The following is a 21,787-nucleotide window of genomic DNA, read 5'->3' as shown; positions in this document are numbered from 1 at the left end:
CATTATATGTATTGACTTTATTTTAACGTATGTGATAGGTGTTTAAGATGTTTGCTTGCTAGGAAAGCGAAGCTAGAATAAAGCTCTAGAGCCCCCCAACAAATAGTTGTCTGTCAGGAACAAGCATCTAGAGCATAGTTGTCTGTAGATCTTGTCCGACCGGGTCTTTAGGAGCATTTGAACAATATTTACATTATTCATTTAAATCTGAGTTGTCGGAACAGAATATTTGACTGGTTGTTATCTGTAAAAAGATTTGTTTTATTATTTGGGACACGGTATGGGACGTGTTATTTAAACTAAATAGTGATGATAGTTGTTATGGAAACTTCTGGACAATCTGTTTCGCTCAGTGCCATGCCCCGATGATTCCGCCATCGGTTGGGGTGTGACACACCCGCATGCTTAGGTCGTGGCCATTTCGTGAAATGATGCCAAGGATATCCGGGACATGGTCATTAACCCCCCAAAGGCTTTAAGCAAACAAAACAATTTAAACAGGACATTTCAATGATTTAACCTCTATTGGATCAAAGATTCAATGCCCGACCAAGCGGTATTTTATATACCGTACCCCAAGCCCGTATAGGGAAAATAAGTTAAAAGTATTTACCTGAGCAAGTAAAATCACAGAAGCAAGTGCAAATATCTTTTACTAGATCTCCTATTCTGGAACGAAGGTTTATAATAACCCATTAGAATCCTAACGGGTCTTTAATTTAGCCTAAGCTTAGACCGGTTAGTTTTAAAGAAAGAATACGGTTCAATCGCATGGAAGGCGAAGACCGGTTTTGAATGTGGTTTTGACCCGACAAGCTTGCATGCTTGTTTAATATGGGTAACATAATCACATTCTGGATTTTGAGACAAAAGGGATATGGTTTGACCCGTTTCGGCTAAAATGTGTAAACTAGTTACATAAGTCGATCCGAACGCGAAAGTGCGTAACGGGTAACCATATGAATCATATACAAGTACCCTGAGTTAATATGCACTAAATATGTTGTGATATCAGTAAGATATTTCCTATTATGCCCGAAATGATTTTAAACACAAACTATGCCTCAAAATGGCATTTTGGTCATTTTAAAGGGTAAAAAGAGTTAAATTTGTAATCTGAGTTACAGGTCTGATTTATTTAATAAATATTCTTAATTTAATAAGTTATAACAGTAGGGTATCATATATATGTGAAATTTATCAATTATAACCTTATTATGCACCGAAGGGGCATTTTGGTAATTTCTCATAAGCCTAAAAGGTTAAAACTGGAAATTTGAGTTTAAAACTTTTTCTTACTGTTATAATATAAAAATTTGCTGAATATATCAGTAGGTGTCCAACTTTATATATATAAACTAGTTTTGATACATACTATGTTGTAAAAATGCTTAAAAAGGCGATTTGGAGCCATTTCTGGGTTTTGTATAGAAAGCTGATATTTTTAAAATTACAGAAGGCTCAAAATAATTTATTTATCATAACAAATCAGTAGAAAAAGGTTTGGGGTCAAAAGGATTTATAAAACTCATTTTATAGCCCGAAAGGGCAAAACCGGCAATAACCGAAATAAGCCTAAAACTCTAAGCTATGCTCAGCCTAAAAATAAATAAAAATCTCCAAAATTCCCAAAATATTATTTTATATCAGTAGGTAATAAGTTTTGTATAAAGATTTGGGTTTAGATAGGCTATATGCTAATTACGTCAATTAATTACTAAGAATGCTTCTAATTACGCTAATGAGCATAACTCTTAATCTAGACCTCAAACTGATGTCAAATTTTAGGTACAAGTTTATAAATTAGTAACTAAGGTGTCTACCCTTTCACATTTTCAAAAATCATAAGTTAAGGTCATTTGGGCATAATGGTCAACATATAAGCGATTAACGGAAACATGCATAAGAATTAGATGTCTAGTGAACCAAGTAGTATAATCACAGAGGTGTATACTAACATGAAAATAGGTCCAAAAGAAGCTCTAAGGCAATCCTAAACTTGGCTTAAATGGGTCAGAACTGAAAGTCAAAGCATAAGTCAAATTATGCGACTTTCAGCTCCAAACCGAGCCTAAACTGAAAATTGTCGAGTTGAACATGTTTAGACATGTTCTTAGATTAATTACCAAGTTATTTTAATGATCAAACAGGTTGCATGTATCCTACATTGCTAATTATGCATTAATTTGAAAATAAGCATTCTGTTGACTTTTTAAAGTAAGCTTTGACTTGACAATTAACATAGTTAGAGTGGGCATTTGAGAATACCCTTTTAAGGGTTTATTACCCACATAATTACCTACTTATAGGTATTTTTAATTCGAGATTTGACCGAGTAAATTATGAGTAATCTCGAAGTCAAACCTTAATTACGACGGTTTGACTTATAGCTAATTAACTAAGCTAAACTGAATTAGGAAGGGTTAAGGATGCTTACAAGAGTCCTAATCACGACTAGGGAGCCTAAGGAATCCTTGTTGCTGACCAGAGAGCCCCAGAGGTGAGTCTTGTGATCTTTGCAAATGAATGAGAAAAGTTGTTACAACCTCAAGTTCCTTATATATGCATTTTGATTGCATAAGATGGTGCCAACATAGTCTACAAATGTTATAAGATCAGTCCAAGTGCCCCTATTGCATGAAAAACCATTGGAGAGACCTCTGGTATAAGAAAACAACTATTTAAAGTCGGTTACAGACCTGAACTGGCAGCTGCCAGGATTTTCTATCGCTGTGTCTCTCTCGCGGGCCGCGTAAACCCTTAAGGGTTTCTTACGCGGGCCGCGTGACCTGCCAGAACCAGCCAAGCAAGTTTTAAAAATTGCATTTCAGCCCATGGTCCTTTGTAATGTGGTTTTAAGTGTTTTTCTTGCACTTTTGGCCCTCTAACCTTACTTTTAAGGGTCTTAGGACTTATACAAACTTGGTTAAGTCCTTGTTTCACTTTGTGGTCACCCATAAGGCCATGAATTCCAACGTTGACGCTTTTAACCCTCATATACGAATTTCATCATAACTTTCTCATATGTTAACGAAACTTTATGAAATTTTTATCAAACCATCTAGTGAGCATAATTTATTGTTACAAAGCTTCGGGTTTGCCAAAAGGTCACTCAGAGGTATACTTTAAACATGTTGACACATTTAGCCCCTGTAGTTTGTAATCTCTCACTTTCTTTCATATTTAGCTTCGTATGATCCATGATTTATTCGTTTGAAGGTATAAACATCTTATAGGGCTATTTAAAAATATATTTACCCATTGTTGACACTTTGGACCCTTATATTCACATAATTTCCTTGTTTGTCAACTTTAGTCCCTCTAAAGTATTCTTTCACACGTTCAAAGCTTACGACACGTGTCAATACATTATTGGACATGAATTTTCGAGGTGTTACATTGTCCCTAGTTATTTGGGCTTGTCCCCAGTTTGTTGGGCTTGTCCCCAGTTTATTTGGGCTTGTCCCCAGTTATTATGGGTTCATTCCCAATTATTTGGCTTGGTCCCAGGTCCAAAGTTTATTTTCTTATAGGATCTTGGAGCTTTAAAGTTATACAAGTACTGACAATAAGGATCTTGGATCATTGAAACTTTACTTTTCACAGTTTGTTTATTCAGTAATAATTTACAAGGACATAGAATCCTAACTTGGATTCTCTGGTATGTTATATTCTAACTTTTTCTAAGCTGCAAGTTGTCTCTTATCCTTTTTGGTTAAGGATCGCTGATCCATATTTGTCTAAATACTTCAAGTTTTCTGTAAAAAGTTTAACATTATCATCAGATTTCCAATAACTTTCCAGTTGTTTTGGTGAGGATATCTTTGAAAATAGAAAGCATACATGAAAAATAAAGAGGGAAGAAACAACAACAGATGTAGCTAAAAAGGTATAATGTTATTACCCATTCATTATGTATCAAAATCATCTGGCCTGGATTTCACCAGTAAAACCGTGGACCATCCACCCAGGCCAGATAGGGCTGTCTAATAGTTAAAGTGTCTATGCAGAAATTAAAGTGCAGGAAGGTTAATAGTGAACGGTGTAGAAGGATTCATTCTCCATGAACAGAAGGATCTTCTGATCTGTAAAGGCACTTGAGGAGTTACTCTAACTCTATATTTTGCAATGATGATTATAGCAGGTCTTATCAGTGACGACAGGCAGTGTAACGACTCGTTACCAGCAGCAACGGCTAGTCCGCTTCTAACGGAAATATGACAGCTGTGAATCCTTATCACAACTGCCATATTGGGGGCAATTGTTAGGGCATGGATTTTATGCTAAGGATCATCTATCTTGAGACTGGGCATGGATCACGGATCCTTAACGGATAATGTAGGGTGTCTGAGGATCCAGGATCCTTACTGTTGTTTATGTTTTTAACAATTGTCACATTTTTAATGTTTATATGCAGATAATGGATGTAGTGGACTAATTCTCAGCAGGAATTTCGGGGAATATTTATTCTTTATGCTGCATGTGCTATTTCCACTAACGGTAATGAGAGTGGACATGATCTTCCTAGAAAATAGGACTTTTTGTTAGCTTATTTATTTGAGGGGGTATTGAGCTGAAAAAACACATCTTTTTTGACACAACACCTCTGCTATTCGTTCTCACACACACACACACACACACTAGAATTCATTGTAACAAGCTCAATATCTTCCAAAGTTGTAACCTTTTTTATGCAATATAGTTGGTGATCGGTAGTTTCCATCACCCGAGGTTTTTGTGCCAGAGATCTTCTAAAGATCATGGGCTTTTTCCTCGTATAAATCTCGGTGTTCGTCGTTGATTTCATTTGCTATTCGTTCGTACATTTGATCATTTAACCAAGCATCATACCTCACAAAATCAGATTTGGTTGCATTATCCTTGTGTGATGTTTTACCAAAACAGTTACTGTTTGTAGTTACTGTTTGTTCAGCTTCATCTGTTAAGGCCGTAACACGTCCCATCTTTTTAGGGTTTTGCCGTTTTGTATTTAATGGTGTTTAGATAAAGATGACACATTGTTTTATACATTGTTTTAATGGCGTTTAGTTAACTTTTGGAGTTTTTAATAATAATTGGTTAAAGTAATTTTATTATAAGTTTTAGCATTTTGGCGTTTTATATATCAACAACGTGTTTGGCCAGGATTCGTTCTCACAGTTTTCACACTTTTAGGCATTTGGTGTTTGTAGCATCTTGGCGTTTTATAAGCATTTTATAGAAATAATGTATTTTATCGGTGGAGAATTAAATAACAAACCGGAGAAAATGACCCCCCAAAAATTAAAAAATATAAAAAATAGAAAATGAAAAAAAATTAAAAATGCTAATCTAATTTCTCATCCAAATCTTCACTGTCATAAGTTTCTTCTTCTTGAAGTTTTTGTGCCTTGATACTTTAAATACCTTAGATAGATGCCGATTTTCCTACGTAACGCCTGTCTCTAGAAGAAGCTGAATAGGTGGCATCCTGGTTTTTGGTGTGATCTATTGTTGTTTGTTGTTGTAGTGGTTTTGTGGATTTTTAGAGACATAGATCGATGCCCATATGTGTGGATGCTATTTAGCTGTCATCCTGATTATCATCATGGAGTCCAAAATAACATTTATACTAGAATCGATCTCTTCTTCTCATCCAAACCTTCTTCAAGAACAAAGCACACAAAATGACGTATCACTATCATTAGTCTCTCTTTCTTGAAGATTTGTCCATCTCATTCTACAAAATCTTATGGAGTTACCCACCTCACCTAAGAATTCATTTAGTGAAACTTCATGGAAAACAATACTGAATATCCAAGAAACGACGTCTGCCATCTATGGTTTTTTTTAAACTTTTTTGGCGTTTTAAAGTGATTGGTATTAGGAAACATGGCGTTTATTTTTGGGTGTGATCAATGGAAGGTGCTGAGACGTTTATCTTTATAGGATGTTTTTGGCGCGTAGTTTAGGCGAGATTTTATTATAATAAATGCTAGTAATAAAGTATCAGTCGTTTCAATTACTGTTTGTATTTACTGTTTTGTTCAGCTTTATCTGTTAAGGTTGTATTACGCCCCATCTTTCAAGTTTGGTGTTTTATATTTAATGGCGTTTTATAGACCAAGATGATAAATACACTAACTAAAACACAGAAAAAATTACATAGAAAAAATAGTTTTTATTATTTGGCATTTTGTATTTAATGGCTTTTGTGGCATTTTGGCGTTTTGTAACTAATGAGAGAAATATAATATTTTATTATTTGAAAAAAATTACACAAAAGAAAAAAAATTAAAACTCATCATCAGAAGGGACTTTGTCTGAGAAGTATCCATCACTCCCTTCGTCTTATTCTTCGAATTCTTCTTCCAGTCTCTCATCCAAATCATCACTTTCACTTTCATTGGCTTCTTGTTCTTGAAGATATTGAAGCCTCCATTTGAACATGTCCTGCATCAACGCCAATTTTATGTTCATGTCTGTGTCCAAACATGTGGCGTTGTGTAACACCTCCAGGAACCCAAGACCCTGCTTGGTCATGATGTCTTCAAGCATATAGTTCTCCTGTGCTCCGGTGTTACATATAACGGTGACCATGTCTGTATCTTCATCAAAACGCCATGATGTAAAGACTGGGTCCATTTTTGCATTTGCTTTGCTTGGTCCAAATTTTCTGGTTAATATTCTTATAACCTTATGTGTTTCATCACATTCGTAATCAAGAGGGATGCCAAGTGATAGGACCCCACGTTGTACCTCTTCTTCCATGTTCAAAATGGCTTTGATTGTTTTAACAAACACTCTTCTTTTGTTGTCAAAACGTATAACGAATCTTCTGATTCTGAGAGTGTATCTCCATGAAACGATGGTTGCCATTTTGGCGTTTTGTTTAAATCTGGTGTTTTGGTTAAAGATGACGTTTTTAGTATGATCAATGGAAGGGATGATGGAAGCGATGGTAACGTCGTTTATATAATGATCTTTTTGGCGCGTAGTTTAGGAGGGAATTTTTTAATAAATGTTAATAATTGACTTTCAGTTACTGTTTGTTCCATCTACCTGCTAAGTCTGAAACACGTTTTATCATTAAGCTTTGGTGTTTTGTATATTGGTGATTTAGTCGTTTTGAATGGTGTCTTGCTCATTAGTTTGGTGTTTTGAATTTGAGCAGTAAAAAGACCTTTTTACCCTTAATGAAGTAATAAAATTGATAGTATTTACGAAAACGCGACCGCGCCAATCTAGTCCATAGATTGTTTTGATCTGACGATCCATAAGCGTTCTCACTGTTCTCACACTATTCACCGTTTTCCCTAAATCCTGACCCTATATATATATATATATATATATATATATATATATATGTATGTATGTATGTATATAGGGTAGTGATCCTAAGAGAAATGAATCATATTTGAGAAACTAGAGAAACATTCTAGACCATACATTTTCCCCAAACCATTTTTTTTTTACTTTTAATCGCATGTTTTTAAGAGGGTTTTTTTTTTCATATATACATATATGTATAGTCAATTTTGAATTATACACTATCTATATGGTCAATTTTTTAACTACATATATGTGTATATTATGAAAAATATATATCCTTCACTTAAGAAGTGTAGGAAACCAGGTTAAACAAACTCCGATTGAGTTCATTTCAGCGGCATTGGAACCAGCTCGTCGAACACTAACCAAAAACTCTAAACCCTAAAGTTGAACCCTAAATCTAAACCTTAAGGCTAAACCATATGCTAAAACCTAAAAACTATACCCTAAACCCTAAAGGTAAACCATAAAGCTAAACCCTAAATACTAATATTATACACTAGAACTAAAGCCTAAAGTTAAACCCTAAATACTAATGCTAAACACTAAAACTAAACCCTAATGCTAAATCCTAAACCGTATAGCTAAAACTAAATACTTCCCCTCAAACATAGATGTACAATACTTATTTTTCAATTTTGAACACGTATATACATATATGTATAGTTAAAAGATTAAAAATATACACATGTGTATATATCCCTTAAAAAACCTAAAAGCAAAAGCTGTGATTTTTCCAAGAAAAAAAAATCTTCGCTTTAGGGTTTATGGTTTAGGATTTAGGGTTAAGAGAACCTAGTTAGGGTTCGATGATCCGGTTCCAACACCGCTGGAATGAGTCCAACCGAAGTTCGTTTGAGTCGGTTCCCCACCGTTCCCCATTTTTTTTAGTGTTCCCTAATGAAATCTCTCCTATATATGTTACATATATGTATATCTTAAGAAAACTCTTTTTTTGTAAGGAAACTCTATCAAATGATTAATATTTGTGTTGAATTTTTAATAGGGTTTAGTTTTTAAGGTTTAAGATTTAATTTTTAGAGTGTGGGGATTAGCTTTTCGGGTTTTGGGTTTTGCTTTTATTGTATAGTTTTTTTATGGTTAAGGGGATTAGGGTTTAGAGTTTAGTAATAATTAGATAGAGTTTGTGAGAAATGTAATGGTTATATATATATATAGGGTTGGGTTATATAGAAAACCCTAAAAATTTAAGAAACCCGGTAAACTCAAAGCTCCCGACTTTTTTTTTTTTTTTTTGAAAAAAATAACACATGTAATATACATGTTTTTAAGAGTTTTGGGCCAAAAAAAATCAAAAAAGCGCCGAAGGGTTTTTTTTAAAAGAGTAAACTGCAATTTTGGTCCCTGAGGTTTGGTCACTTTTGCCATTTTAGTCTAAAACTCAAACTTTTTAAATCTGGGTCCCTGTGGTTTTACTTTTATTGTCATTTTAGTCCAAAAATCAAATGACCTGTTATTTGGCTATTAAACTCTGGTTATTTTGTCTTTTTCTTTAGGGGCAAAATGGTCCATCTCTAATTATTATAACATATTAGTAATTAAATTAATTATATTAAATCCCTACCCTCATAAATGAATGGTTAGACATATATGCCCCCATAAGTTCATCTTCCCCAAAATCTCCACACCAAACCCTAATTCCTAATTCATCTTCTCCCCCTGCAACCATTTGAACGACAATGGCCTCTACCAAAATGGCAGTTTACTCTTGATACATGCCATTTTTAACCAAAACTATTAGAATGAGAACCCAAATGAATCGGCAACCGATCTAGCCATTATCCCTTGAAACTCTTTACAACTAATAACACCATTGCCATCCGTATCCGCATCTCGAACCATTTGAAACAGCTCTTGGTACGACAACGGCTGACCCATTTTCGTCATCGATTTCGCTAGCTCCGCAGGGGTAATGATATTATTTCAGAGCTATTAAAGAAAGTTGTTGTTGTGATTGATGAAGAAAAAACAAAATAAGGTACAACCCGATATAGGGCTTATTGATATAGAAGATCAAAAGAGACTTGTTGAAATATCTTGTCAATAATTAAAAAATCACCTTCCTGCTGAAACAATTCATGATGTTCTTCAACTATGTTCCACACTTACAAGAGATCATTCTATTGCTGTTAGCTTCTTAAATGCTGGTGGTTTGCCTTTGCTGCTATCTTCACCTGCAAATAGTCTGTTTGTTGGTTTTGATAGTGCTGCGGCTACTATCATTTGCCATATTCTTGAAGACCCACAAACACTCCAACAAGCTATGGAATCTGAAATAAAACATAGTTGTTTTTTGGGAAGATAATTTGGGGAAGAAGAACTTATGGGGGGAAGATATGGCTGACCATTCATTTATGAGGGTAGGGATTAATATAATTAATTTAATTACTAATATGTTATACAGTAATAATTAGAGATGGACCATTTTGCCTCTAAAGAAAAAGACAAAATAACTAGATTTTAATAGCCAAATAACAGGTCATTTGATTTTTGGACTAAAATGACAATAAAAGTAAAACCACAGGGACCCAGATTTAAAAAGTTTGAGTTTTGGACTAGAATGGCAAAAGTAACCAAACCTCAGGGACCAAAATGGCAGTTTACTCTTTTAAAAAAAAAACAATTTTCAGCAACTTTCAGCATTTTTTGTCTAACACGTGTTAGTCACCGAAGTTTCTGGAACTTGTTTATTTAAAAAAAAAAGTACTCGGCGCTTTTTTGTTTTTTTGCCCCAAACTCTTAAAAACATGTATATTACATGTGTTATTTTTTTCAAGAAAAAAAAAGTTGGGAGCTTTGAGTTTCCAGAATTTGCTAAAATTTTTAGGGTTTTTGTCTAGCATTAGCCTATATATATATATATATATATATATATATATATATATATATATATATGTATATATATATATATATATATATATATATATATATATATATAGGGCAAGGATAAATCGAAAACCCGGTTGAGTTGACTAAACCCTGAAAACCCATTAACCACCATTGATTAAGCTTGATGGATGGTTGAGATTCATTTTGGGCACCAGTGAAATATGAATTCATTTGTGACTATTTTTTAATATAAATCATGTACCTTGAGGGGCAATATGGGAAAAGCTTAATATACTCTCGTAGAACAGACAAAAGTCTGCATGAGTGTAAGAAGCTTTACATCAAACATCAAACAGCTGCATCATTACACCCCTAATCCTAAAAAACCTACATCAGTCTACAATTTCAAAAACCACAAAATATTACCAGAGACTCACATAACTCTCTCATACTCTTCAACAACCCCTCTCAAATTAACCCCAAAATCACCGGAGAGTCACCCTCTCTCATCATCTTCACCGGAGAGTCGCTCTCTCTCATCATCTTCATCAAGCGTATAACTTCATCGACGAAGATATTCAACAAATCACCGTAGAATTTCAACGGTCACCGGAAGAAAAAAATCAGGCTAAAAACGAGAGGGGTTCAGGTGCGTCGCTCTCTTGGTTGACTGAAATCATCAACTTTGTTTTAGCTATTCAGAATTAGGGTGTTTTATAATAGAGATTATAGGGTTTTTTAAGACTTTTGAAAATGCTGGATTGCTTTATACCCATTTGGGTTTTTCTTAATTACAGGTACCATTAGGGGTTTTTGTTGGTTTTAAATAATCTCACTTGTTAAAAAAGAAAGTTGAAAAATTTAGGTAGTTATGAAAATAAAGAATATAAACTATTAAACAGTTTTCAAAGTGCTCGGTTTCTTCATACATCTGGTTTTCTGTTAATGACAGGGGTAACTTTAGGGGTTTTTGGGGATGAACACATGATCAATTTGGGGGGGGGGGTGGGGGGTGTGGTTTGTGGGTTAATTTTGATTCAGAAAAAAAAATACACTGATAGTGTGTACTTGTTCATTCTAAGGAAACAAAACTCTGCTTGCTATAAACTGATCTGGGCCATAGTGATCTACTGTTAATTGGAGTCCTATATTTGTTATCTACTGGTGATATGTGTCTGTTAGAAAAAGTCATGTGGTCCATATATTGACTGCCTCTTTATCTCATACTTTTGCAGGAATCCGTTGTAACAGCTAAGAATAGCAAAACAAATCCAACCAAAAAAATGACCACAGGTGCTTATAAATTACAAAAACTATGATCAATTATGCTTACAGATTAAAAACGATTTTGTCTTTATTGATGTTGACTACAAATAAAAAATGCAGCTAAAAAGGTTCGTGATACCCCGGTGCTTGAGAAGCGCAAAAACAGGCAACAAATATGTACGTAACTACTTTTAATTCATTACATGTTTGTTGTCATGTTATGTCTAATTTCCATAAGCTTTCTAAAAACAGTGACACCGGATACTAATACATGCGGACCAGCAAAGCGGACAAGGGGGGCTAAAAAAGGTTTAAATTTAGTCTTTATTTTTTTAATAAATATTTTGGTAAAGGTTGTTAGTAGTTCGTGATCTATATAAAACTTGTACAAATGCAGTTAAGGAAGCACATTGTGAGGAGAAGGTACGCAGAAGAAAGCTAATAAGTACGTAAAAAAGCATTTTTTTCTTTCGATTGTCTAATAGTAATGCTTTATATAAATAATAAAACAAATATGGTGCCACAGTTTTACCAGACAGTGACTTGGACACTCCGATGGAAAACATTGAGAAAAGAAATAAAGGTACATTTTTTAATGTATGGAAAGCTTTGGTTACATTCTTCTTGAATCTAATATTTATGTGTACATGACTTTGTAAAACATTTGTAAGGCGAGGGCGATCAGGACGAGCCGGCAACACGTACAAGAGGAGGTACAAAACTGTACTAGACATGATCTTTGAGAGTCTAAATAAAATGAATATATGTTTCAATACTTGGCTTAGGTACTTTAATGCTAATTGTTTACAAAAAAATGTATATTTACAGCTCAGCGATGGCGTGAGGATAGCAAACCAAAGAAAAATGTCAAAAGGAAACTAATAAGTACGTAAACACACCCCACTACTACTTTCCTTCTTTATGAAATATGAAAATCGTAACCAAAAGTTGTTATCTTAGTTTCAGCAGATGGTGACTCACAGATGACTGCAGATACAGCTCTACCAAAACAGGATGCAATTGCTGTAAAAAAAACAAAAAAAGTAAAACATGATCGGGTGGAAACCCGAAGTGGCAAACACGCAAAAACGACGCATAAGTGGCCTAAATTAAAAACACGTTCGTCACCTATGCAGTTGTTCAAATGCATCAAGCCTCTAACGAGGAACCAACAAGAAGACGTTAATAGGATGGGTTTTGGAAAAATGTTGTCATTCAACATCAGTGGGATACCTCTAAAAATTGCCCACTATGTTGTGGACCACTTTAACCCAGAAGAAATGGCTATTGAAATGCCATGTGGGTCAATAGATGTTGATGTTGAGTCTGTCCATGACCTTCTAGGGATTCCTAAGAAGGGCATAGACATGCAAAATGTACGAACATATTCAAAGCTTGATGTTGCTGTTGAAGCATGGAGAAAACGATATCGTAAACGATTTGTGGCACCAACGAACCTGGCACGATCTATACTCACAAGTGATGAAGCCAACAGTTTTCATTTCCGACTGGACTTCCTGATGTTATTCTTAACCGTCATGGTTGAGTGTAACAAAAATGGGCGAATGAAAGAGTGGATTTTGAAAACTTTTACTGGAGACACGGATTTCAGTAAAATCAATTGGTGTGCCTATCTGATCCAACAAATCAAATCATGTAAAGATGGCTGGAAGAGTTGTGATCCTGAATCTCCATTTTCTGGACCACTCACACTTTTGGCTGTAAGTGTCCTGTTTAACAAAACTTACTAACAATATAGGCATACAACATTTGTTTTGTTATCTTACCGCTTGTTTTTTTTTTCGCCGTTACACAGTTGCTATATGTCGACAGAGTTAAATGCACAGGATTTCCAGTTGACCGGACAATATACCCAATCGTATTCTGGAACAAATATGAACTGAAAAAAAGAGAACGGTTTGAGATAAAAAGAGGTGGCTTTGGTGGAGAGGATTTGCATGAAGTTGGTGTGGTTAGACGGGATCCAAGAAAAACAGAGTTACATGCTAATGATGAAGTTCTGAGTGTAAGATTAATAATTATAACCAATTACAAAATAATTATGTTCTTTCGAAAATTAGTAAAAAATGTATTTTATAACTTTGTTTGTAGAATGAGATTGCATTGATAGAAAAACATTTGGACGTGATGGAGGCGAAAAGAGTTACGGTGGAAAAAAAATTGGAAGTAGTGTTCAATGCTCATCCAGACAACGAGCAAGTTAAAAAATTGATACAACGATTTGAGAAAATTGTATACTAAAAAAAAACAAGGATATCGCTGTGGCCTGATTCCCCAAGGAAAAAAATTGCTGGGGTCCTCATGTCTCTTAACAAGACAGTCCAAAACCCAGATAATGATTACACAGAAGGTACAACGGGAAAACGGATATATATCACTTCATTGAATATGTACTCAGTTTTTTCTACAAGCTGTTACTAATTTGAATATTTTTTTTAAATGCAGACCCTGAAGATGATGTGCTAAACGCGGCTGCAGTGGCAAAGATCAATGGTATGACCTTTTTTACAAAACATATTTATCTTTTTTTATTTGCAAATAATCGTTTACACGAAAAAAGTATTCATATGTATTTGTAGCTCAAATAAAATAGAGTGCGCGATAACTTTTTTGGTAAGACTTACTGGAACAAGAATATACTTATCATACTTCGTTCAGATTCGTTGAGCCATAAACTGCTTTTTACGTTCTTCGTACAATCAATTTACTCCTACACGTTAAAAATTTATTTAAAAGATGGATTAACAAGCTCCATTTTGATTACATTTTCCCGAAAAAAATAACAGTACCATTAAAAACGCCTATGTATAGTAGTTCAAAAACTTAGGGTACATTTAATGTATCGTGGTCATGTACTGACTCTTTAAACCCAATCATTTCTAACACAAAAATAATGATAATGGACATATTCGAATAAACAGAATCATGTGGATGTGCGAAATAAAAAACGCAGTGCAGCGACTGATAATTTACTGAAAAAAGGTAAGGTGCAAAAAAAATATAATACACGCGCGAGTGATAATAAACTGATACTATTTTTTTAAAACGTATATAGCATCTGGCAATGATCGGGGGAATGGCGATGGTAAGCGAATGAAGAATGATGTGTCGGCAAAAGGTAACTTTAGTGATGACAATCCTAACAAAAACGTTATGTGAGGAAAAGCTAACAATAATAAACTGATACTATTTTTTTTAAACGTATATAGCATCTGGCAATGATCGGGGGAATGGCGATGGTAAGCGAATGAAGAATGATGTGTCGGCAAAAGGTAACTTTAGTGATGACAATCCTAACAAAAACGTTATGTGAGGAAAAGCTAACAATAATAAACTGATACTATTTTTTTTAAACGTATATAGCATCTGGCAATGATCGGGGGAATGGCGATGGTAAGCGAATGAAGAATGATGTGTCGGCAAAAGTTAACTTTAGTGATGACAATCCTAACAAAAACGTCTTGTGTGATAATAAACTGATACTATTTTTTTTAAACGTATATAGCATCTGGCAATGATCGGGGGAATGGCGATGGTAAGCAAATGAAGAATGATGTGTCGGCAAAAGGTAACTTTAGTTATGACAATCCTAACAAAAACGTTATGTGAGGAAAAGCTAACTTTAATTTCTTTATTTGAAATAGAAACTCCACTTTAATTTCCTAACGACAACATACACGTGCAGTAATTGTACATAGAAAAATAATAAAAAAAAATAATGACATCAATGTTACATTTCTCTACAGATGAAAAAATGTAAAATGTTTAACTAACAATAAAGTAAACCACCAAATGTATGTCCTAAAATTGCAAACTAAGCGTAACATGTGTGTATCTGGCCACATAAAAATAAATAGATCGGGGTAAGGCTGACAAAACACCAGAGATGATAGATGGAGAAAGGTGCGGAGATGCCACTACAAAAAAAAAATGCTACATGTGGAGACATAGGCAACAAAGAAAATGAGGCAAAAGATCAAGAGACGATAACTACAACAAGTAAGTTTTACATCTTACATATAACCCGTCACAAGTGTAGAAAAATCAAGAAAACCAAATCATACACAAAACAAACTAACACGTATGTGTCTGTGTACATGTGAATGAATATAAATAGACAAGAACAACGAAACACAAAACATGCAAGGATTGTTTGATGCGCCTACCTTTCACCTGCTCACACAAGACACCGAATTAGGTGACTCATGATTCCCCAAAAAAATGAACATGTGTTATTTCTGTACACAACGGATAATCCGACTTATCAAAACGAAAAAAAATTGCAGGTGATGATGTCGATGATACGCATGACAAAAATGAAGAAGGTGAGTTCTACATGTTTTTTTACTTCTTTCGAAGATTATAATAAACTTGGCATTTTTTTATTAAATACTAACAAACAAAAACTAAAATTGAGCAGGGAAGGGAACGACTGAAAATGATATCACACGTAATGCTTGGATAAAGGAATTTGAATCAAGACGAAGAAAACCAGTTGGTAGGTTCAACCGCTCATGTGATGACCATGAACACGAAATGGGAATAGACATTACAACGGAAGAACTGCGTATTTGGGATTTTCTATTCGATGTGAAGTACTCAATGTAAGCTTCAGTTTAAAAACATTAAAAATATTACTTGTTACATTATGCAAAACTTTGGTCCTATGATAGATTATGGAATGTTTTTGCTCCAAATAGTATGTTTTTTTTTTAAATAGTCTATTATGTTTTAAATGTATAACTGCATATGATTTTTCACAAAACAGGACACGGGGAATGGTCATCTCCTTGTCTAGCGGGGTAACAAAAAAATTTGGTCAATCTGCTGGGTAAGTTCAGCTATAAAAGATATACATAAAACATAATAGTCCTAGTTTCTTGATATCCAGAATCTAATTTACATATCTAACATTGTCTTGCGCAGAGATGTTATCTTCGAGAGTATATACGGCTTAGAACTCACAAAAACGCTGATGCGCACTTTGAGGGAGGAAGTGAAGGTCTGCTCTGATGTAGTTGATGCTTGGGTAGATGTGATGAATTTTGAAGAACTTGACAGAACCGACGGCTGCCCGACGCGGGTTTATTTTAGCACAACTGTGATAGTAAGTATTCATACTATATTACTTGATCTTTGACTGTGATTTTGGATTTATTAAGTCTTTGGGAACGTTGTAAGTATGTCTATCTAAATGCATCTTTTGAATTATGGTAATTTGGGGCTTGCACCACCTTATTGACACAACTTATTTGGAAAAAAAAACAGGACAGCTGGCTTTTGACGGATTCTACTTGTGATGATGATGAACGTATGCAAACGTTCGGCGAAAGGATGGTCGTAGGCGGCGCATATGATTTCATTGGGATCAAAATGGGTTTCTTTCCAATCCTCGAGAATGATGAATATTACATGCTTGTTTTCGATCTGGAAAACGGTGAAATAACCGTCATAGACCACAAGCCTGATCGCACACCCTTAGCTGGCATTAGGGATCATCAAGACTACTACAAAAAAGATACACCATACAAAGTGGTTAGTCATTTTCTTTTCCCATAAAACATTAGGATGAAAAACAAGAACTCATACAAAAACTGATTAGTTTATCTTTTTTTTTTACAGAAGCATATGCTGGACAATTATTTGGAGCATTGCAAACATCCGTTAAAGGATAAAATTGCACCAGCCAAGATTAAGAGGTGTGATATCCATTGGGCGACAAGTGCACATCCAATGGATAGTGCAGTATTCCTTATGCACCACATGCAGAATTTTAACGGCGTTGGTAAACACTTTGAATGTGGTTTTAGTAGCAACTGGAAGCAAAAGCAAAAACAGATTCTTACCCTCCGAAAAAAATTCGCTACACGCATACTACTCTGTGATGTGAATGTGATGAAGGGAAAGGTTCGTGATGCTGCATTATCAGTGTAAGTTGCTGCTCCGTATGGTAATGTTATGTTTTTTTGTGGATGGGACTATGGTGTACAACTTAAACAATTTAAACTCGTACTTTGTCAGTTGCCTATATGTATCTAACTATTAATGTCTGTCGTTGATCCGGACATCTTAAACATTTTGGTGAAGCATAAGTAAACTACTGGAAAGTTTGACAAGCGACCATAACTACCAATATGTGTGTTCTTTGCTATAATAATTAGCGTTAGTCAAGCGGCAATAACTATCATTACAAATTGCTTTGTTACAAAAAAAATACCTTTCTTTGTACAACAAACAGTACCAAAAAATAATGTAACAAGATATATTAAATTGAGGGGCGAGTTACCTGCTATGCAAACCTAACTACTCATTATAATATATTTTCATAAATGCCAGCTTTGAATTGTCAAATCTGCAAAAAAAAGTACACGCATGAACCCAAACCATATCCAAGAAATATATGATAGTACCCATTATTATAATAATATATATAAAGTACAATCTCATATAAATGCCACGTTATGGGGAATACTCTTATAGTATTTTTATAAAGAAATAAAAAGTGAAGTCTTACAAAGTAGTTGTTATGGGGAATCTAAGATGGACAAAAAGCCAGGATAGTTCTCAAATTGTACTTATGGGAAACGTTGTACTTATATCTTATCTCAATTGTAATACTATTATAGTATTTTTATAAAGAAAAAAAAGTGAAGTCTTACAAAGTAGTTGTGCCAACTTGGAAGTGACTAATCTGCATAAGAAGTACATACATATCGAACACTATATCCAAGAAATACATAAAAGTACAGTCTCATAAATTGCCCCATTATGGGGAATCTAAATTGGACAAAAAGAAAACTTATCACTTATTAATGTTTACACCAATGAAAAGGCATAAATAATAAAAAGGAAAAATATGTGTACTTCTATCTCTATCTTATGTCCAATTAAAAAAGGAATAAATCACTATAAATCACTACTTCTATCTCTAACTATATTCATTGTTAATGTATCTCTGTCATGATTTCATAACTATAGTACACACATCTAATAAATTCCAAATTGACTCTTTGCGTGTAATAATAAAAATATAAAATATATATGTACACCTATCACATTTGGGTAAACAAAAAACGATGGAAAAATCAAAAGTTCAAATCTTTAAAGAAAATTGTAACTCCTTAAATCAAAAAAATAATTATCTTCTATGTTGGTCAGTGTAGTACATTTAATGTTGATGTAAACTGATGTAAACAATCTAATTAATTTTTCCACCTAACATCATTTGATTGTCTATAAAATAAGGTGAAATGTAAACATTAGTTTCATCACTTGTTCACCATAAAGAACTAAAAAAAACCAGCTTATTATGTCTAGTCCATCATCACCGGCGAACTCAAAACGGGTTACCAAACGATTACGGAGAACTCTTTCATTCGAACTCCAAACTCCAAAATCGGATTACAACCCAGAGTGTTCTCAAATCACAAAAACCCCTTCCATTCCGTCAACGCCGCACACTGTTGAAGAAAATCTGGATATCGATGCTAAGCTTATAAGTGATCTCCTTACTAACACTAAACCTGAAGTAACAACACATGATGAGATGTCGCCAGATGATGAACTTTTGGATGTTGACTGGGGATCATTTTACTTCACCACACAAGTTACCCCCGTCAAAAAATCTTCATCTGTGGTGCTCGCAGACCAAGCAAAACCAGTCAACGGCACCCAGGAGACCTCCCCGGCAGTTGATCAAAAAACTATCGATGATCCTGAAGATGATCCTATAGATGATGATTACTCGTGTTACTCTCAAAACACCCTTATCTCGTGGGCCAACCACAACCCGTGGGAGAGTGAGTTTAGCCCAGAACCACTTAGCACTGAAATTGAGTATGGCACACCAAGATCGTTTCTTGACTAAATAGTGGTGTTTACATCAAGTTGCTATTATCGGTGTGAAAAAAAATGTGCCCCAATTTTCCCTCTCTCATGCAATATAGGGGCTACTTTACTTATCCTATGTTGTTTACCATATCTAGTGTTGAAGTTATTATGTACTCAACTATTGAGATAAATCTATGTTTTTTCCAGTGTATCTTATTCAATAATTCGTGTCATTATTATATGATTTTAAAAAAAATGATATCTTAAAAAAGGGACATACATAGGTTACACACTTTAGGGAAAAAAATAAATAAATAAAAAAGAGTCACGTGATCAAATCTAAAAAAACATACAACGTTGTTGGGGAAAAAAATATATTCAAGGAACGTTCAAACAAAGGCACATGATCAAACACACATAGAACAAAAATGTACAAAAAAATCTCGCTGAAAAAAATGTATCTCGGATACACCAAAAAAGTACAAAAATCAGAGGCAAAAAAAAAATGTAACATGGTAAAGACAAACCAAAAAAACAACATAAAAAATTCTCAGATTCAAAACATCAAAAGTCTACATAAAATCTTAGGGGGAAAAAATGTAATATGGTAAAAACAAAACCCAAAAACCCATAACATAGAAAAATCTCAGATTCAACCAAACATCAACAAGTACATACTAGAAAATGTCATTAAACATACTAATAAGCATAATCCAACTAAGTACTAACTAATTCTTAATCATAACTAACAATCCTAACAAGTAAGCTGCCAAACACTAACGCTAATATCATTAACCATATAACCCTATTCTTCTTCCGAATTTCTTGTTCGCGGGTAAACAGTTCAGCTTGCAGGTTGTTGATGTTCCTCAAAAGACCTGGTATGATCCTAGTTGACCGTAAGCACATCGGTGGGTCGACCCAACCAATGAAAGGGCAGTTGCTAGGCTACATTAAAAATAATGAGCAAAAAACACGATTAGAACACACGTTTACTTATTAAAACCAGGGTTCGAATTTTTTACCTTAAATGGACATGAATAGAACCTTCTTCCTGGGTTATCGTCGGTCCATGATGTCCGGATAACAGCAATCCTCCCACATGAACACCTTTTCATCTTTTTTGAGAGATAGATGAATTGTATACGAAAAAGAGAGATGAGAAAATCATATATTTAAATATAGTTTGGGTAGTTGGAGATGGAGATAGTTGGAAGCTTGTAGTTGAAATGATGGATCTAATATAAAGATATGAACCAACCATTTATGGGTCCCATTGTAAATATATCCTTTTGTCATTACCCACGTCCATGTACTTCCTACTTTTTTTACTTTTCATTACTTTTTTTAACAAATGGGGCTTACCCCCCCTCCTAGGAAAAAGTTTACCACATATCTACTTGAATAAACCAAAAACATAATAAAAAAATAATAATACATCCCAACAAAGAAAGTAACAACACACAAACTAGATAGTTTTTTTTTTCCATTAGATATTACACCACAAAAAGATTACAAAAACATTAGACACATAAATTACTCCTTAGATAATGTTGATAACCTGATACACCTGATACTACACCTAATTTCTTATTAACCTAAAAACATACATACATCTTAAAAAATAACATAATTAATAAAACACACCAACAACACCTAATTTCTACTTGAGCTTGTTCATGTGAACCATTTTTTGCACTTGCATGGGTTTGCTGGCACAGGGGAAACTGATATGTTTATTGGGAAATATGAATCCCACTCAATTTCACTCATCCATGAGACATCATCAACCCAATCGCTGGTTGTGGGATCTTCAACATCTCTTTTTTTGGGTATATTGTAGGCTCACCCTTGGGCACTACTCTTGGCTCCATCTTGACTGTAGCGTTAACAGTAGGCTCGTTTTTCGGTATTGCTCGCGCCGTAGGCTTCACATCGGGTTCAACCTTGGGGGTCGAAAAACTAGTTCTCTTCCCGCGGGGGTGCCCATCACCGGTAAAAATCTCCCTAAGCGTACGTATGGGCATAGCGGGTAGAGGGGTTGTTTCAGGAATATCGCCAACGCCGACTGGAGTCGATGCATACTTTCGAAGTCTCTTGCCAACATTAATGAACTCATTTTTTTCAGGCTTGAGATCGATCGCCTCAACATCCGGAACTTTGGAAACCAAACATGGCCTCTTGTGCATTGTTATGCTTTGTGTGTGATAAGTAGGTAACAATGCTTTTGGGATATACACATTGGGGGGTGCTGAAACTTATTTATAATGAAAAAGGATGGTGGTGATTAGATATGAAAGTAAATGACAAATTAAATGCATCGCCAGGTAAAAAAAGGAAAAATTAACAAAAAGATACATCTTGTTGTATGTATTATGTAAAAATGTAACTACGGCTAGTGTTTTGTAAAAAAAATACAAACAGAAAAAAAAAACACAAACTACTATATGTGCATATAATTTTTTTTTGTTACTGGCTTTTGTAACGAAAAGGGTCATTTTCTAACTAA

The 21,787-nt window shown here is 34.5% G+C and overlaps 2 protein-coding genes and 2 long non-coding RNA genes across 4 annotated transcripts; all 4 read left to right on the top strand.

The window, feature by feature from the left end:
* The first annotated feature begins 6,916 nt into the window (after positions 1–6,916).
* Positions 6,917–13,689, top strand: LOC118482676. The gene is made up of 10 exons (XM_035978269.1): positions 6,917–6,940; positions 11,397–11,454; positions 11,548–11,604; positions 11,825–11,850; positions 11,954–12,010; positions 12,099–12,150; positions 12,256–12,312; positions 12,388–13,148; positions 13,244–13,453; positions 13,540–13,689. The coding sequence occupies exons 1-10, from the start codon at positions 6,917–6,919 to the stop codon at positions 13,687–13,689; spliced, it is 1,452 nt and encodes a 483-aa protein (XP_035834162.1).
* Positions 13,690–14,501: 812 nt separating this feature from the next.
* On the top strand, positions 14,502–14,830 carry LOC118482852. Its single transcript, XR_004869029.1, has 3 exons — positions 14,502–14,566; positions 14,658–14,720; positions 14,812–14,830. It is a non-coding gene; the product is annotated as an uncharacterized LOC118482852 (long non-coding RNA).
* Positions 14,831–15,340: 510 nt separating this feature from the next.
* LOC118482851 lies at positions 15,341–15,771 on the top strand. The gene is made up of 3 exons (XR_004869028.1): positions 15,341–15,447; positions 15,566–15,646; positions 15,735–15,771. It is a non-coding gene; the product is annotated as an uncharacterized LOC118482851 (long non-coding RNA).
* A 451-nt stretch (positions 15,772–16,222) lies between these two features.
* LOC110882176 lies at positions 16,223–17,568 on the top strand. The gene is made up of 4 exons (XM_022130259.2): positions 16,223–16,279; positions 16,375–16,555; positions 16,717–16,983; positions 17,071–17,568. Exons 1-4 carry the CDS (start codon positions 16,227–16,229, stop codon positions 17,380–17,382), a joined length of 813 nt encoding a protein of 270 aa, XP_021985951.1. The 5' UTR covers positions 16,223–16,226; the 3' UTR covers positions 17,383–17,568.
* The last annotated feature ends 4,219 nt before the right edge of the window (positions 17,569–21,787 follow it).

This window comes from Helianthus annuus, chromosome 10 (genome assembly GCF_002127325.2).
Source record: "Helianthus annuus cultivar XRQ/B chromosome 10, HanXRQr2.0-SUNRISE, whole genome shotgun sequence".
NCBI classification, from domain to species: Eukaryota; Viridiplantae; Streptophyta; class Magnoliopsida; order Asterales; family Asteraceae; genus Helianthus; species Helianthus annuus.
The sequence above is the reverse complement of the archived record's forward strand: the minus strand, read 5'-3'. Positions and strand labels throughout refer to the sequence as shown.